The sequence below is a fragment of the Neomonachus schauinslandi genome, chromosome 2 (assembly GCF_002201575.2).
Source record: "Neomonachus schauinslandi chromosome 2, ASM220157v2, whole genome shotgun sequence".
Classification (NCBI taxonomy): domain Eukaryota; kingdom Metazoa; phylum Chordata; class Mammalia; order Carnivora; family Phocidae; genus Neomonachus; species Neomonachus schauinslandi.
Window position 1 is genome coordinate 190,261,560 of NC_058404.1, and position 19,564 is coordinate 190,281,123.

Sequence of the window (19,564 nt, forward strand, 5' to 3'; positions counted from 1 at the left end):
ATCCATCAACAGAATGACTAGTAGGAGGAGCCCCCAAAATAGAAAAGACTCAGAGATTATGACTTATGCTGCAGATTTACAAATGGATGCAGATATAACCAAGATGTCGGAGATGGAATTCAGGCTAGCAATTGTGAAGACAATGGCTAGAATGGAGAAATCAATTAATGGCAACATAGAGTCTCTAAGGGCAGAAATGAAAGGTGAATTGGCAGAACTTAAAAATGCTATCAGTGAGATCCAATCCAATCTAGATAATCTAACACCTAGGGTAACTGAGGCAGAGGAGCGAATAAGCGACCTGGAAGACAATATAAAGGGAAAAGAGGAGGCCAGGAAAAAACAACTCAGAATCCATGAAAATAGAATCAGAGAAATAAGTGACACCATGAAGCGTTCCAATGTCAGAATAATTGGAATCCTGGAGGGAGTGGAGAGAGAGAGAGGACTAGAAGATGTATTTGAGCAAATCGTAGCTGAGAACTTCCCTAATCTGGAGAATGAAACAAACATTCGAGTCCTAGAGGCAGAGAGGACCCCTCCCAAGATCAAGGAATACAGGCCAACACCCCGGCATCTAATAGTAAAACCCGCATATCTTACAACCAAGGAAACCATCTTAAGGGCAGTTAGGGGGAAGAGATTCCTTACGTACAGAGGGAGGAACATCAGAATAACGTCAGACCTATCCACAGAGACCTGGCAAGCCAGAAAGGCCTGGCAAGACATAGTCAGGGTACTAAATGAGAAGAACATGCAGCCAAGAATACTTTATCCGGCAAGGCTTTCATTTAGAATGGATGGAGAGATGCAGAGCTTCCACGACCAGCAAAAACTGAAAGAATATATGACCACTAAGCCGGCCCTGCAAGAAATATTAAGGGGGGTTCTATAAAAGGAGAAAGACCCCAAGAGTGATATAGAAAAGAAATTTATAGGAACAATCTATAAAAACGTCTTCAGAGGCAACATGATGACAATTAATTCGTATCTTTCAATAATCACTCTCAACGTGAATGGCCTAAACGCTCCCATAAAACAGCACAGGATTGCAGATTGGATAAAAAGACAGGACCCATCCATATGCTGCCTACAAGAGACTCATTTTGAACCTAAAGATACATCCAGACTGAAAGTGAAGGGATGGAGATCCATCTTCCATGCCAGCGGACCTCAAAAGAAAGCTGGGGTAGCAATTCTTATATCAGAAAATTAGATTTTAAACTAAAGTCTGTAATAAGAGACACAGAAGGACACTATAGCATTCTTAAAGGGTCTATCCAACAAGAAGATCTAACAATCGTAAATATCTACACCCCCAACATGGGAGCAGCCATCTACATAAGCCAACTGTTAACCGAAATAGTCATATTGATAACAATACGTTAATTGTAGGAGACCTCAATACTCCACTCTCAGCAATGGACAGATCATCTAAGCAGAAAATCAACAAGGAAACAAGAGCTTTGAATGATACATTGGACCAGATGGACCTCATAGATATTTACAGAACATTCCACCCTAAAACAACAGAATACTCATTCTTCTCAAGTGCACATGGAACTGTCTCCGCAATAGACCACATACTGGGTCACAAATCAGGTCTCAACTGATACCAAAAGACTGAGATTATTCCCTGCATATTCTCAGACCACAATGCTTTAAAACTGGAACTCAGTCACAAGAAAAAATTTGGCAGAAATTCAAATACTCGGAAGCTAAAGACCACTCTGCTCAAGAATGTTTGGGTCAACCAGGAAATCAAAGAACTTAAACAATTCATGGAAATCAATGAGAACGAAAACACATCGGTCCAAAACCTATGGGATACTGCAAAGGCGGTCCTAAGGGGGAAATACATAGCCATCCAAGCCTCACTCAAAAAAATAGAAAAATCCCAAATTCACCAACTAACTCTACACCTTAAAGAACTAGAGAAAAAGCAACAAATGATGCCTAAGCCACACATTAGAAGAGAAATAATTAAAATTAGAGCAGAAATCAATGAATTAGAAACCAGAAACATAGTAGATCAGATCAACAAAACTAGAAGTTGGTTCTTTGAAAGAATTAATAAGATCGATAAACCACTGGCCAGACTTATCCAAAAGAAAAGAGAAAGGACCCAAATTAATAAAATTATGAATGAAAGGGGAGAGATCACGACTAACACCAAGGAAATAGAAACAATTATTAGAAATTATTATCAACAACTATATGCCAATAAACTAAGCAATCTGGATGAAATGGAGGCCTTCCTGTAAACCTATAAGCTGCCAAGACTGAAACAGGAAGAAATTGACAACCTGAATAGGCCAATAACCAGTAACGAGATTGAAGCAGTGATCAAAAACCTCCCCAAAAAACAGGAGTCCAGGGCCTGATGGATTCCCTGGGGAATTCTACCAAACATTCAAAGAAGAAATAATACCTATTCTCCTGAAGCTGTTTCAAAAAATAGAAACAGAAGGAAAACTTCCAAACTCATTCTATGAGGCCAGCATTACCTTAATCGCCAAACCAGGCCAAGACCCCATCAAAAAGGAGAATTTCAGACCGATATCCCTGATGAATATGGATTCCAAAATCCTCAACAAAACCCTAGCTAATAGGATCCAACAATACATTAAAAGGATCATCCACCACGACCAAGTGGGATTTATCCTCGGGATTCAAGGGTGGTTCAACATTCACAAATCAATCAATGTGATAGAACACATTAATAAGAGGAGGAAGAAGAACCATATGGTCCTCTCAATTGATGCAGAAAAAGCATTTGACAAAATACAACATCCTTTCCTGATTAAAACTCTCCAGAGCAGGGGCGCCTGGGTGGCTCAGTCGTTAAGCGTCTGCCTTCAGCTCAGGTCATGATCCCAGGGTCCTGGGATCGAGCCCCGCATCGGGCTCCTTGCTCCGCGGGGAAGCCTGCTTCTCCCTCTCCCACTCCCCCTGCTTGTGTTCCCTCTCTCGCTGTCTCTCTGTCAAATAAATAAATAAAATTAAAAAAAAAAAACAAACAAACTCTCCAGAGCATAGGGATAGAGGGAACATTCCTCAAGTTCATAAAATCCATCTATGAAAAACCCACAGCAAATATCATCCTCAATGGGGAAAAGCTGAGAGCCTTTCCCTTAAGATCAGGAGCACGTCCTCAAGGATGCCCACTCTCGCCACTATTGTTCAACATAGTACTAAAAGTCCTAGCAACAGCAATCAGACAACAAAGAGAAATAAAAGGTATTCAAATTGGCAAAGAAGAAGTCAAACTCTCTTTTCGCAGACGACATGATACTTTATGTGGAAAACCCAAAGGACCCCACCCCCAAATTACTAGAACTCATCCAGCAATTCAGTAATGTGGCAGGATACAAAATCAATGCACAGAAATCAGTTTCTTATACTTTCTTATGCTTTCTTATACACTAACAACGTAACTTTAGCAAGAGAAATCAGAGAAACGATTCCATTTACAATAGCACCAAAAACCATAAGATACCTCGGAATAAACCTAACCAAAGAGGTAAAGGATCTATACTCTAGGAACTACAAAACACTCATGAAAGAAACTGAAGAAGACACAAAAAGATGGAAAAATATTCCATGCTCACGGATCGGAAGAATAAACATTGTTAAAATGTCTATGCTACCCAGAGCAATCTATACTTTCAATGCCATCCCAATCAAAATTCCAATGACATTTTTCAAAGTGCTGGAACAAACAATCCTAAAATTGGTATGGAATCAGAAGAGACCCCGAATCGCCAAGGAAATGTTGAAAAAGAAAAACAAAGCTGGGGGCATCACGTTGCCCAATTTCAAGCTATATTACAAAGCTGTGATCACCAAGACAGCATGGTACTGGCACAAAAACAGACATATAGACCAATGGAACAGAACAGAGAGCCCAGATATGGACTCTCAACTCTATGGTCAAATAATCTTTGACAAAGCAGGAGAAAACATGCAATGGAAAAAAGACAGTCTCTTCAATAAATGGTGCTGGGAAAATTGGACAGCCACATGCAGAAGAATGAAACTCGACCATTCTCTAACACCATTCACAAAGATAAACTCAAAGTGGATGAAAGACCTCAATGTGAGACAGGAATCCATCAAAATCCTAGAGGAGAACATAGGCAGTAACCTCTTTGACATCGGCCACAGCAACTTCTTTCAAGATACATCTCCAAAAGCTAGTGAAACAAAAGGGAAAATGAACTTTTGGGACTTCATCAAGATAAAAAGCTTCTGCACAGCAAAGGAAGCAGTCAACAAAACAAAGAGGCAACCGACAGAATGGGAGAAGATATTTGCAAATGACACTACAGATAAAGGGCTGGTATCCAAGATCTATAAAGAACTTCTCACACTCAACACCCAAAAAACAAATAATCAAGTCAAAAAGTGGGCAGAAGATATGAAACGACACTTCTCTGAAGACATACAAATGGCTAACAGACACATGAAAAAATGTTCATCATCATTAGCCGACAGGGAAATCCAAATCAAAACCACATTGAGATACCACCTTACACCAGTTAGAATGGCAAAAATGGACAGGGAAAGAAACAACAAATGTTGGAGAGGTTGTGGAGAAAGGGGAACCCTCTTACACTGTTGGTGGGAATGCAAGTTGGTACAGTCACTTTGGAAAACAGTGTGGAGGTTCCTCAAAACTTTAAAAATAGGGGCGCCTGGGTGGCTCAGTCGTTAAGCATCTGCCTTCGGCTCAGGTCATGATCACAGGGTCCTGGGATCGAGCCCCGCATCGGGCTCCCCGCTCCGCGGGAAGCCTGCTTCTCCCTCTCCCACTCCGCCTGCTTGTGTTCCCTCTCTCGCTGTGTCTCTCTCTGTCAAATAAATAAATAGAATCTTTGGGCGCCTGGGTGGCTCAGATGGTTCAGCGTCTGCCTTCGGCTCAGGTCATGATCCCAGGGTCCTGGGATCGAGTCCCGCATCGGGCTCCCTACTCCTTGGGAGCCTGCTTCTCCCTCTGCTTCTCTCTCTCTCTCTGTCTCTCATGAATAAATAAATAAAATCTTTAAAAAATAAATAAATAAAATAAATAAATAAATAGAATCCTTAAAAAAAAAAAAAAAATTTAAAAATAGAGCTACCCTATGACCCAGCAATTGCACTCTTGGTTATTTACCCCAAAGACACAGATGTAGTGAAAAGAAGGGCCATATGCACCCCAACGTTCATAGCAGCAATGTCCGCAATAGCCAAACTGTGGAAAGAGCCGAGATGCCCTTCAACAGACGAATGGATAAAGAAGATGTGGTCCATATATACAATGGAATATTACTCAGCCATCAGAAAGGATGAATACCCAACTTTGACATCAACATGGATGGGACTGGAGGAGATTATGCTAAGTGAAGTCAGTCAAGCAGAGAAAGTCAATTATCATATGGTTTCACTTATTTGTGGAACATAAGAAATAGCATGGAGGACATTAGGAGAAGGAAGGGAAAAATGCAGGGGGGGAAATGGAAGGAGAGATGAACCATGAGAGACTATGGACTCTGAGAAACAAACAGGGTTTTAGAGGGGAGGGGGGAGGGGGGATTGGTTAGCCCGGTGATGGGTATTAAGGAGGGCACGTACTGCATGGAGCACTGAGTGTTATACGAAAACAATGGATCGTGGATAACCATATCAAAAACCAACGATGTATTGTATGGTGACTAACATAACATAAAAAAAAAAAAAAAAAAGACAGCGTTCAAACATGAGAGCTAAGAAGGGTTTCAGTTAGCAAAAACCCGAACTACTTCCCCTGAATAGGCTTCTATAACTACCGAGTGACTTTTCTGCTTCCAGTCTACAAGAGTCCAGAAGCCACTTGCTTCACAGCCTGAGCTTGGGGCCGGGGCTCTGACTGTAAGTTCTCACTGAGATCCGCTGCTGACTTGCCCTGGCGACTCCAGAGTCTATTCCCTGCACAGCGGTCTGCTTTCCTCAGACATTAAGTCCTAATTCTCACTCGCCTCAGAAGCACCTGATAATTAGATGGCTGTCAATTACACCTAGAATTAAAGATGATCCACTGGCTCAGAATAAGAAAAGCAGCACACTCTTGGTTCAAGAAGTCCAGAGAGAACCCCATGGGGTGGGGTGGGGGGCGGGGAACACACCAGTACATGAGGTCATTCTGTCTACTCACATCTTTCTCACTCTCCATGCATAGGACTACAGTTCAAAGTAACCACCAAAGAGCAGCAGTTACCACCGCTCACCTTTTAGATCCCTCTCAAATCCATCCATTTCTTTTCTACTGCATCCATCCTGGTGAGGCCACCATCAAGTCACTGGGGTGTCTGCCACGGCTCCTATAAATTCAGGTCTCCCTGGTACCAGTCTTACCCCCTTCATTTCATTCCTCACACAACTACCACTTTTACCAAAATAAAAAATATCCACCTCAACAAACATCCCGGTAGGCTTTGTGTGTGTGTTTGTGTGTGCTCGTAAAAAATCATAAGCAGATTCTAAAATTGATATGTAAGTGCAAAGGATGCAGCTAAAGTAATTTTGAAAAAGAAGAGCAAAGCTGGAGGACTCATTACTACATGTCAAGACAAAGCTGTACTCATTAGACACTTGGTCGCAAGGTCCTGGGGGCAAGGACAAAGAGGCCAGAGTTAGACCCCACAATAATATGGCCAACTGATTTAACAATGGTGCAAGGTAGTTCAATGGAAAAGGATACTCTTTTAAACAACCAGCTTTGCAACAAATAGACATCCATATGGAAAGAAAAAAAAAAACAATGCTTTCCACAGCACGCACCAAAATTCAAAATGGATCATAGCCTTAAATGCTAAAACTGTAACACTTAGAGAAGAAAACACAGACTCTCCTGGCTAGAAACGCTTCAGTTACTTCCAGTTATTCTTAGAGCAAAGTCCAAAAGGCAACCGGGCCCAGAACCACCCATCTCTGGCCGCACCCCCCCCCCCCCCCCCCTGTGTGCTTCCTTTCCCGACACCGTGCTCTGCTTCAGCCTGCTTCCTGTCTGCAGGCCTTCCCTCAGGCCTTCCCTCGTCCTTCTCACCTTGCAGCTCCTCCCTGCCCTCCTCCCTGCTGCACTAACTCCTCCTACCATTCCCGTCTTTAGCTAAACCTGTCACTCCTTTGAAGAAGCTTTCTCTAAACCCAAAGACTAGGTCAGGCTTCCTTGCTAAAATATTCTCATAGCACAAATTAAAGGATGGATTTAAATTAACCATAAACTTCACATTGAGCATTAATGCTGCATCGTGATATTAGCCCAAGACAGTATAAAATCATCACAATTAGCAAGACAATTAAGAACAGCCTAACTTTCACTCTCTAATTTTTATTTGCTGTCGTGCTTTACGACAGACACTTAAGTTTTATGTCTATGACTGCATACGGATGTAACTTAAAAATCAATATGCATACTGTGAATAATATAAGCTTGAACCTTTTAGTGATGGGCCAGAATGATTGTTTGGAGACCAATGCTTCAAAGCAGAGAAGGTGGACCTCTGGGTAGAAGACAGAGGATGCTAACATCAGGAAGATGCCGCTGGCAGCCAGTGCTGCCTGGGCTGGGTCTCACGGCACCTGGAAGCATTCCTGTGAGGGCTGCACTCATTCACGTTCCAGAGCGAGCATCTGAATGGGTGCCCACGTGTACTGGAGACACCCAGATTTTACGGATCTGTACAACCATTTTCCAAAGTAGTTTCCATGGACCATGAGTCCCAAGAGAAATAAATTCCCTCCCAAAGGAAGCCTAGAAAATGCTACATTCTGTGCCCTGAGAAGTCCTGTAGTTAAAAAACAGAACAAAAGGGCGCCTGGGTGGCTCAGTTGGTTAAGCCACTGCCTTCAGCTCAGGTCATGATCCTGGAGTCCCGGGATCGAGTCCCGCATCGGGCTCCCTGCTCGGCAGGGAGTCTGCTTCTCCCTCTGACCTTCCTCCCTCTCGTGCTCTCTGTCTCTCATTCTCTCTCTCTCAAATAAATAAATAAAATCTTTAAAAAAAAAAATAAAAAAAAAAAAAACAGAACAAAAATCTCATGTGTTTTATCTACCCTAGTTTTTGGCCAAGTAATCCTTTTTAACCCTCATGCTTAATTAGCAGCCAATGCCTCCCACAGGAAATACAGACCTACACCACCTCCTCCACCTCAGCTTCTCCTTGCTTGAAATAACCAGACAGGTCCCAATTCTAAGGAATACTTACGGTTTAATAAGATTAATGGGAGCTAGGCTGGTCAGCTAAAGAAAGCAATCGGAATCAAGAGAAGGGGCAATGGCATGATCCAAACAGCTCCAACCCCATTATCCACACAAGGGAGCTTTAATATCCACACAGGAAAATCAAAGTGTACGGTGGAAAGATCTTAGTCATTTTAAAGACAGACCTGAGTTTGACTTCTGACCCTATGCATGAGTTATAGGGCTCTGAGCAAATACTTCACCTCTCCAAGCCATGCTTTCCTTACCTGCAGAGGTGTGCCTAACTCCTAGGAGTAAGATCAAGGATAACACATGTAAGATGCCTAACAGAGTCTCTAACACACAGTAAGCATTTTATAAACGGCAGCTTAATACATTTAAAGTAACATATAAGATTGGACCGAACACCATGCTTGTGAAGCAAACTTCACATAAATGATACAAGTACATACAAAGCATTCACCAAATTCAAAGCACAGAGACATAAAGAGGTACCTGTCAAAAGTAATCCCCTTCCCAACGAACACCAGGGGTGCTTCGCCTGCATTGGGGCTGCCTCTGTAGTGAATTTCCAAAAAGACTGGAGGCTCGTCAGATCCTTTGGCCACACTTAGGAATGATCCCATTTCCTGTTCCTCAATCCAAGATTTGGGTCTACAGTGCAGAAAAGGAGAAAAGTCAATATGCTTCGTTATCTCTATTTCAAAATAACTTAGAAAATATTTATGTGTAAAACTCTTAAAACATATACACGTGTTAATGCTTCAATTATCACATCCTACTTGCTTTCTGTATATGCTTGGGCCACTTGATTCTGAGCCTGTTTCCTCATCTATAAAACGAGGTTGGGGCACCTGGGTGGCTCAGTTGTTTAAGCATCTGCCTTCGGCTCAGGTCATGATCCCCCACGTCTGGCTCCCAGCTCAGCGGGGAGCCTGCTTCTCCCTCTCCCCACTGCTCGTGCTCTCTCTCTTGCTATCTCTCTCCCCCTCTCTCTCTCTCAAATAAATAAAATCTTAAAAAAACAAAAACAAAAACAAAATGAGGTCACTGATACATCTGTCAAAAGATGAGCCACAGAATTACTAAGAGAGGGCAACGCCTTCGGGTCCCCTCCCTCCTTGGAAGCTTTGTACTGTCACTTTGCTGTATCGCTCAAACTTTGCTTTGCTGTCCCCCCGCGCCAAAAAAACGAATTACTAAGAGAATTCACCCATAATACATAATACAATGTCAGGTAACAGGACAGAGTCAATAAGTACTTATTGCTTGATTTGTTCCCCCTAACCTACTGATCTATATCTACAGTTTCACGTAAGATAAAGTTGGCAGAGCTCTGAGACCATAAAGGATGCTTAAAAGCAGTTACAGGGTGCAGTACTTTATTTTTTGTATTTCTAAAAATGACCCAAAAAACCAACCAATAAAAACAAAAAAAAACAAAGAAAACAAAAAATCCAACAAAGCTACACTCCAATGACTGCACTAAAGTATCACAGTTCTTTGCTCTTTTAGAATTGCTGGAATTTGATCTTTTCAGCATTGCCACACTGCTTCTCATGGTTTCAACTGCAGTCTGAGATGTCTGCTTGAAGTGGGAAAGCTAGTAAATACTTAAACACAGGATCACTGGGGGTGATCCAATGGGAACAGTCTGTAATGCCAACCAGAAAAGAAATGCCATATCGCTATCCCTGGCAGGTGACGGGTACAAAGGTCTTTGTATTGAATTCTGGCCACAGTTAACTAGGCCAGGAGAGAAATCCTACACTCCAACAGGCAAAGCAGTAAAAACTACATCCAAGGAGCGCTCCTCCCTACACTTGCCTGTCCACTCGTTAAGATCATTAAATGGGTTTCGCCATGGGGAGATGGCCACCAGACTTCAGAGGGGAAAGAACATAAAAACAGAAGGGAGGACAATGAAAACACCACTTCAAAAGCCGCAAGGCTGTACAAACTCAGTACTTGATGCTTTATGAAAGCCCTGGCCTTCTGGAAGTCCCGTCTGTATTTCTCTGACTGACAGCCATCTACACAAGAGCAGCTGTCTGTTTAATGGGTTAAACTCTGCCCGTCTGACCCGCCTCATCGCTGCCTGAATCCTTCCTTGGCTTCACAAGCCCTGGTAGTTTCCCAAGGGGCCACCGCACACTCAAGTCTGCACCTGAAATGCCCCGCCCTACTCTCTCTCCATCTAATTGCGATGGCCATCTTCCAGACTCTGCTTAGGCACTACTTTCGTTGGCAAGTCTTTCCGGCTCTTCCAGAAGCCTCCTTGACTAGGATCCTCTGTGTACCCCTTTTCCCTGCCTATTCCTGCCTATAAGCTGCTCGCTTCTTTGAGGGCAAGGACCGCCCCCCCCCCCTTTGTGTGCCAAATTCCCAGGCACACACAGGAAGCACCCTCAGGGATGTGTAACCACACAGACACCATCTGCTGACACAAAGTAGCTCTGGTGCCTCCTCAAAGGAAACAAGGAAGAGCCTTTGCCAAGACCCCTTCATAGACACTAAAGCTGACCACAGGTTAAATACATGCCAGCCATTCCAAAAATGTCATCAAGCTCTGAGTCCTGTGTTTTCTATAGATTACACATTTTCATTCACTCCGTCTAGACCACAGGGATTTTCCTGAGAAATGTGAACTGTAGTCACAGTTAAGCACTGAAGAAGTCTTTTAAGTGCAAGCTCCCTTAAAATACAACATCAGAAGTAAAGAATTATTTAGGTAAAGCAACTATCTGTTGATTCTTTTTAATTCTAAATCCCCCAATGCTCAGACCTGGTTTGCTTTAGGGGTTACGGGGAGATCGCAGGAGGATAAAGGAACTGGAGGGCAGGCATTTACGTCCTGCAGCCCAGCTGCTGACGACGCCCACTCAGGCCTGCCTGGGAACAACAGCTCGGGTACCGAATCTGGGAATCTACAAGGCACAATTCTCATTCATACCAACGTATGAATACTGTGCTCTTTACTTTTGTCAAAAAGAGAAAAGATAGAAAGAGCTCACACAAAGGAAACATGATATATAAATTCCTCAACAAACGAACAGAGTTACCATTTGATCCAACAATTCAACTCCTAGGTACACACTCAAGAGACATGAGAGACATGTGTTCACACAAAAACATGTACACTAACGCTCACAGCCCCATTACTCATGGTGTCCAAAAGGTAGAAACAACACAATGCCCACCAACTGATGATTGCAATGGGTGGGGGGGACACGACAAGATGGAAATGAAGAGTGCCTGCTAATGGGTACAAGGTTCTCTTTGGGATAATGAAAATGTTTTAAAATTGATGGAGGTAATGGTAGCACAACTCCGTGAAGAGAGTAAAAATCGATAAACTGCCCACTTTACATCGTATTTACATTGTATGCTAGGTGGACTGTATTTCCAAGAAAGCTGTTACAAACACACACACACGCAGGATGTAGTGTGAAGTCAGGGTGCTCGCTCAAAGGCATGAAAAAAACCTCAAACTGAGCCCTTATCCCAGTTTGTCTGTGGCTACCGGTCCTGAGTGACTCCTCTGGATACTGAGGGCGCTGGACTCTTAGGAGCTCCAAGGCTCTTGCCGTAACACCCTGAGTCGGTGACGTGACCCTGCATTACCTGATGTGGACCTCTGTTTTACTACTAGCACCTCTGAGATTCTTCTCAATGATTTGGGCAAATTTGGTTGGTGTCATCTCATTGGCTGGAGTCTCCATCAAGTGCCGTGCCAAGTTCTGCCCAGAAGCAAAGAGGACGCCCTTCTCCCAGGCCTCCTGGTCCCCGCTGGTGGAAGAAAGCACAAGGTCACTGTCAGACAACCTCTCAAGATACTGACTGTGCTGCAGCTAGGAGGGCTCTTACCCTATAAAAACAAAAGGGGAAGACCCCAAGTGCAAAATGGACACACAGGACCTGGATCATTCTCTGCTCTGACCCAGGGCAGCAGATACAAAGAGCTAGAAAACAGGGCCCTGGCTGAGCCGAGGTAGAGGACAGAAGCATTCCACACTTCATGTGCATGAAAAAGAGGTGGACTGATGGGTCCTTGAAGCCCTAACTCTAACACACAAACCAATGGAAGAGGTTTCCATCTTGGGTGCCTGAGTGGCTCAGATGGTTAAGCATCTGCCTTTGGCTCAGGTCATGATCCCAGGGTCCTGGGATGGAGTCCCGCATTGGGCTCCCTGCTCAGCGGGGAGCCTGCCTCTCTCTCTCTCTCTCTGTCTCTTATGAATAAATAAATAAAATCTCTAAAAAAAAAAAAAAAAAGAGGTTTCCATCTTCTCAAAGGCCCACTGTGTCCTTCACTGCAGCAGGGATAATGCAGCCCCAGGGGCTTGCTGTGGAGCAAGCACACTGCAACAGTCCTGATGTGAAAGTGAAGGCCTTTCTGCCTCCTTTTTGCCCGGGTCAGGGCTCTGAACACAAGTGCACCAAAGGGCAAGGACCAGCTTTAAAAGAAAAGATATGGGCATGTGTGTCACGATCTCAGATCTTCTTATGCACAACAGGAATACAGGTGGCACAGAAATGGGGGATTTGCCATGTGCCGCGCACTTGACAGTGTCTTTCGATCACCATAAAAGCGCTATGACATTGGGATTACAGCTCTACTGAACAAATGAAGAAAGCGAAACACGAGATTTTGGTCACTTCGCTGAAGTTGCCCAGCCAGCAAGTTGGGGAGCCAGGGTTCAAAGCCAGGTTGAGCGGTCCCAGAGCTCTCATCCCAAACTGCTCCCTCACAGCTGCCCACCCCCAGGCTGTATCAAGACGCCCACTGTCCTCATAGCGCCATCTCCTGAAGGTCTCACCTCTGTCTATTCCTGATGGCAGAGGCGTCATCTCCTAGAACCCAGGAAAGATAGGGCTGCAATGTAGTAGGTACTCAATAAGTCTGCTGAAAAATGACCCTCCCCACTAGACCATGAGGGCAAGGACCCTAAGCCCTCTATCTGTATATCCTGGCATTTGACACAGTGCCAGCAGATACTGGCTAAATGGAAATTATTTGTATCAATACTTGCTGGGACCTGTCTGTCACATTCTCCCCTCTTCAGAGAGCCAACTTGGTTTGGCTTCCTAGTAACCAACAAGCATGGAGGGGCCTAGGAAGCCACAGGTTGAAATACGTACCTGGCAAAAGCCAGGAGCAGAATGTGAGGACAGTCACCACACTCGTAAAATGGCTGAGGTGATGGGGGAGGTCCCAGACAAGCCATGTGGCATGCCCATACTGAGAAGCAGGCAGCTCACACCCAAAAGCCTGACTATCTGAACATCAGGAAATGCAACCCTAATCTTGGTTTTGTTCCATCACCTTCCATGGAGCTTCGCTGACACGACAACCTTCTTCTTCTGCTTTAGGTCATCATACTCAAAGAGACCAAGCACTGCTCCTTCTGCAGCCGCCTGCGCATCTCCACAGGGATCCACCTCCACGGTAGAGATTTCCAGGTCTTGAACCTGCCTGCACCCCGCTTCAAAAGGACAGAGAAAAACCAGAAAAAATGGGAGTCAGTCAGAAGCAACCCAATAGTGGAAGGCAGAAGCATGATTGTGGGCTGAGAAAACAAGAGGTCTGGGGTTCAAATCCCAGCTGACACTTGACCTTTCTGAGCCTCCTTTTGCAAAGTGAGGATGTGTCCACATCTGACAGACAGTGGGAGGACAGACTCACAGATAAAAGGGCTGACCCAGCTCCTGGTAGAGTGGGGCCTCAGAAGTGGCTGCTATTATTGTACAACTTCTGAAACACCAGAATTTCCTGACAAAGCTTTCTAGTCACCAAGAGCTTATCAGATTAAAAATGGCAGAGGAATGATGACACTGAAATTATATCCAAAGAACTGAGTAAAGTCCATTAGTAACACAGCATTTTATGAAGATCAGGTCAGCAAAAAGTCTCAAATAAAAGTTATGAACGAATCACTCGACATGAACTTTGAAAGTACATTTAACAAACAGAGACGATATCCACAGGGCCAACGATCAATCAAGCTAATTATCACCACCTCAGCAATGTCTCTCAAAGCATCTTTAACCACAGTCTCTGGGTAAAGGCCTCATTCTGCTGCTCAGCTCCGAAGTGACTCAGTGGCATCTATCTCAACTTGTAAACCATGCACGTGGCAAATGGGAACAGACACCTACCATCCAAGCACCCCACACTTTGCATCCATTTCCTCTAACTGCAAGTAAGAGGATTCCATGTCATTTAAAAGTCAGGCAACACGAGGTTTGTATTACAAAAAGGAAAAAACCCACCATAACTTTCTGGTAACATAGAGCTCTGGGGTCAATACTGCATGAGAGAACAATGAATGGTTGTGAAACTTGCAAACACAAGCTATGCAAATATCAAAACTAAAATTCCAAAAGCTAACCTTCTGTATCCACGTAAGGCCAGGCATACCGTGTAAGGGAAACCGAGCATTTGCTCGGTTCACAGAGCATTTGCTCTGTGAACATGGTGGGGAGTGGTGACGGTTACAAGGACCAAGCGAGCGGAAAGAGACAATCTTAAAGAGGACATCCTCGAGACTCTCCATCAACCTTAAACTTCAAAAGTGGAATCACCTGCAACAGCGGCTCTGATGTTTTCTTTGCCTTCGTGCCAGTTTTCCTGGTCGTCGACTCCAGCTGCCTTTCTGCCGAGGCCAACCACCACCACGCTGGGGAAGTCCTGTTCGGCACACGCACAAGATCAACCAACCACATCATGTCTTTAAAACATCTGTTTCCAGCGGGGAAAGGTCTGTGAGCTCCCACACAATTACCTTCACCTCCACACAGGAACCTCCTGGTGAAATTTCGTTGTTTTGTTTTACCCTGTATCTTAGTAAAATTGTATCACTTGTGTTTAAAAGGTAGAGTGAGGATAATCTTGCAAATAATTCTACGTAAGCCTGTGCCACAACTATGGAAACTGAACAGTGAAAGCCTACAGACCGCGATGCAGTGCTTCTTAACAGCTAATTGCCTCTTTACAACCTTAAGTAATATTTGTGGCTTAACACAGGGATAAAAGCATACACACAATCAGATACAAAATTTTCTGCACGACTGTGCAGCCACATTACTTGGCACTCAGGAGGGGCCCACTGAGGCTTTGCCAAATAAAGCTTATCTTCATCTCATACCTCATGCAGACCATAAAAGGTTCGGGTTTTGCCTGCCTTCAGAGGAGGTCCAGATCTAAAACGAGAGGAAATATTTAAAAACTAGTTGTCTCTGCTCCTTTGGAAAGTGACATATACATATCTTTTGCGTGATTACAATACTCTGCTGCTTCTGTGAATTTGCTGCATTTATGTTTTTATCAAAATACAGAATTCTCTCAGGTCAGATTTTTCAGATGTAGCACTTCTAATTCTAGCTCAAAAATCATTTAGCAAACTTCCACACAGGATTTAGTACAAACCTATTTGAAAACAACTACAGAGAGCAACGCCTTGGATGGGTAATGTGTGGATACAGAGGGGGGCTGAGCTACAGAGGGGGATGAAGGCTGCCCCGAAACTCCCATCTTTCGTAATGGCCAACCTGACTGCAGCGTTCAGCTTAGAGGCTGTTGGGGTGGGTGGGTGGGGTTCTGTACAGATGGGATACTGGGCAATTTCCAAACAAAGGAGGTGGCAAAAAATAATTATAGTCAGAGGACTGGATGCCCTGGTGCCGCAGCTAATAGTTATCTGTCAGGAAGGCCAGGCTGTACTGTACTCAAACAGTGGATTTTGGATTAATGAATTAATCACGGCACTTGAGAAGGCAGTCTACTGGTGAAGGACTGGGAATTGAGAAGGGATGCAAATTCTATCACCCCGGGATTCAACAATTACTATAATTATTAGACTACATTCCAACAGGTTATCTATAATCTGAATAATATGTACTTGCAGTCGCTTTAAATTGACACTTCTCTTTCTGCCAAACGTGGCCTGCAGCTCAGGAGTCGAAAACTCCCAATTTCTGTACCTCCTCTAAATCGTATCTATTCTGAGTGCTCCCAATAGCAGGCCCCACCCAGATTTACTGAATTAGAATCTGTAGTCTAACTATACCCTTAGGTAATTCACTTTGAGACTTTGAAACTCAAGGCACACCAAGAAAGGAGCTGTACCCGTAAGCTGTTTTGAGCTAGTCTAGGGACAGGCTGTCCCCCATAAATGAAGGGGCATTAGAGCAGGCAGACAGGCTGGTGGGAAGGCAGGCGGGTAGGATGAGGGTGGGCTGAGGAAATCTGGTACTTTCCAGATCTTTCTAGGTCAATCTCTCACAATGTGTTTCTGATTTGAAGTGGCCTTACTTCCCAGAATTGTAGACTCACCCCTACTGAAAGGCAAAGTACCAAAGTGCATTCCAGGGGCAAATACTTTCACTTCCACTGAGAAGATACGGGCCAACTTACTTCCCTTAATTTTTATCTACTAACAATAAAGCATAAGAAAAAAATTCTCTTTTGGTTTCAGGGCATTTTAAAAACTGGAACCCATAGGCGAATACTTACATGTTCAAAATTTCTCTCAACCTTCCGGACACCAATTTATCGAAATTCTCTCCTGCACTCGTAAACGGTGGCACATCATCTTCTTTGTCTTTGGTATAGATTCCTAAAATAAGACCCTGAGAAAGAACAAGCGGAAAAAAAAATGAGTATAATTAGAATAGATCCCCTAGGGGGACTCAGAGTTCCCCACGTTCCAGAAGAAGCAAATAATTCCACCCAAATTCCCCTCAAGGCCAAAGCCAAAAAAGAAGCAGGTGCTGGGCAGTCAGCTACACTCACATCCTGCCTAAATGTTTCAAATTCCTGCCAAAGCAAGACCGCAAGTACTACCTGTCCTGGGTCTTCATGATCCCTCCCAAGAAAGGGCTTTCACAGCATAAAGGGTTTTCTTTGCTTCCAAATAAAGACGGGCAGAAAGGTGTTTTGTTTAAGAAAACAAATCCGTTTTTAACCAAGTTAGACCTCAAAGGGATTCAGAACATGCCACCCCAAAATATGCCACTTGGGCATATTGATTATTTTGAACTAAAGGCACATGAGAAACAGCAGGTGCAGGAAGGGCTGATATCCCACTTTCTACCTAAAAGCAGGGCAAAAAATTTCCTGTAAGAAAGGTGCTCTCCCTGTACTAAGAAATGGATCCACACAAACAAACCTACTAAAATAACCCTTACCTTCCATTAATTTCCCCAGTATACTTCCTAGTCACTGTCCCCCAATTTCCTGCCCCAGCCCAACCCCCTTTGTCTTGTTACATCCCCACAATTGCTCGTTCTCTGTTTAAAAAGGTATATAAGCTGTCCTGACAGCTCAAGGCTTGCGGGTCTTCATTCTCCTTTTGAAGATTCCCATGTACATGTAAAAACAGCAAATAAATTTTGTACACTTTTCCCTGTTAACCTGTCATACATCCGTTTAATTCCCAGGTCCAGCCACAGAACCCAGCAGAGTAGAGGGAAGTTTTCCCCTCCCTACAATCTTCAAATGCAAATCTCAGGTATTCTGGGATGCTACCACAGTAAAGCCAATGGCTGCAGTTGCCAATACAAATCCGCACTCTGGCCAATTCCTAGGCTGAAAGAAGAAGGATGCATCTTCACATAGAGGCATCCTCACAGAGAGCAGAGCCCTGTGCCCAGCACCTAGCAGCTCATCCTGTCACGCCTCAAAGAACCGAAAGAAGGAAGTCAACCTGGGAATCACTATTTGTCTTTGCATAGCAATTTTTGACTTTAAAATGTTTTCTGCCTTACGGCAACTCTGTGAGGTGGAAAGAACACGTACTCCTCTTCCCACAGACCAGGAGACAGAAACCTAGTCTGACCTACTAGCCCATGTGCAACAGAACTGAGCAAGAATCCTGGTTACCTTCTCCGACAATCCTACATCTTTTCCACAAAATCACACCGGTACTTGGAGCAAACAGCGTCCTTTCTCTTCTTCATCAAAAAAATACACTTCCTTGGTGTAACTTTTCCAGATTCTAATTTTCCTAAGACTGCCCACTGCCCGGAATTCGGTGGAACCAAGTGGGGAACTGAGGACACAGGACCCACCTGCCACCTGGGAACGATGTTACACAGTACTGGAAAGAACACAGGACAAGGTATCTGGTCCCTTGGCCACCTGCGATACAGCTGGAGGCCTGAGCTCAATCCCTATCCAGAATATTCCTTGCCAGGGCCATTTTTTTTCTGGTCCTTAAGCATGACTCCCAAGCTTGTGCTCCTTTCACCGAACCATTCATCCCCCTTTCCAGATCCTCCACATCCCAATAGTGACCTTCATAATTTTTTTGAGCTCAATTAGATGAAAAAACCTTTTCTCCTCCAAGACGCTCTCCTTTTAATTTCACAAAGATATGGGTCCCTGTACAAAGCCCTTTTCCCTAGAGAGACGCTATTTTTCCTCTAGAAACTCTTGCAGGCAATTAGTTTAGTCCCGGAGGACCTGTTGTCCTGGCCTTCCACTTAAGGGGTATAGCGGGGGGTTGGGGGGGGAGTGGAGCCCGAGATGGGCGGCCTCTGGGACCTCAGAGGACGCTGCACCTCACCAAACGCGGGCTCCGTCCTAGCCACGGTGGCAACACCACCGGCACTGTCCTTTCCTGGGGCACAGCGCGGACTAAACAAAACAAGGACTCGGGACATGGCACAGAGTGCGAGCTCAGGACACGGCCGCCACAGCTATCACTCTCTCTCGGCCGGAGTTCGGAACCTAGCACTCCCCCAAGCAAAAGATGGAAGAATGGACACGCTCGGCAAACAGCCAGGGGGATGGGCAGCCCAAAGCCACCTGCCCCTGCCAAAGGCCAGCTCGGCAAACAGCCAGGGGGATGGGCAGCCCAAAGCCACCTGCCCCTGCCAAAGGCCAGCTCGGCAAAGCCAGGGCACTTCTCAGCCGGGTTCTCGACCCGCTCCGAAGCTCCGGTCGCCCGGAGCGGGACTCCCGTGACGGCCTCTCACCTTCGTCATGTCTGCGGCGGCGAGACCCCGTGCCCAGAAACGCTTCACGCCCAGACGTCGGACGACGACTCGCCCGGCAGCCGGAAGGGGCAGCAAGAACATCTTCCCGGCTCGGCCCCTGCACCGCCCTCCAGCGAGCACGTGGCGCCTTGGGGGGACGGGCGCCTGCCTGGGGGTGGGGCTTTCGGGGGCAGCGTGCGCGCGCTCAGGGGGCGGGGCAGGGGGCCAGGGAGCGTGCCTGGCGGGCGTCAGGGGTCAGGGCGTCAGCCACCAGGGGCGTGGCTTTTGGGTGCGGACCGGCTTGAACCCGGACGAGCTTGGGCGGGACCGAGCGTGCGTGCGCCTGGGGGGCGGGGCAGATGTC

General features: G+C 45.1%; 1 protein-coding gene across 2 annotated transcripts in view; it reads right to left on the reverse strand.

Moving 5' to 3' along the window:
- The window catches only part of LAP3 (leucine aminopeptidase 3), a 31,481-nt gene extending 12,139 nt beyond the window's left edge, over positions 1-19,342 (reverse strand). Inside the window, exons 1-7 of one of the 2 annotated variants that reach the window (XM_021679390.1) lie at positions 19,201-19,342; positions 16,736-16,851; positions 15,369-15,423; positions 14,806-14,911; positions 13,547-13,706; positions 11,845-12,009; positions 8,716-8,874 (exon numbers count right to left, since the gene is read on the reverse strand). In XM_021679390.1, coding sequence (XP_021535065.1) covers positions 8,716-8,874; positions 11,845-12,009; positions 13,547-13,706; positions 14,806-14,911; positions 15,369-15,423; positions 16,736-16,851; positions 19,201-19,302 — 863 coding nt within the window. In that variant the 5' untranslated portion in view covers positions 19,303-19,342. The remainder of the gene's footprint in view (positions 1-8,715; positions 8,875-11,844; positions 12,010-13,546; positions 13,707-14,805; positions 14,912-15,368; positions 15,424-16,735; positions 16,852-19,200) is intronic. The other variant, XM_044912767.1, reaches the window with a different exon arrangement.
- Between the last annotated feature and the right edge of the window lie 222 nt (positions 19,343-19,564).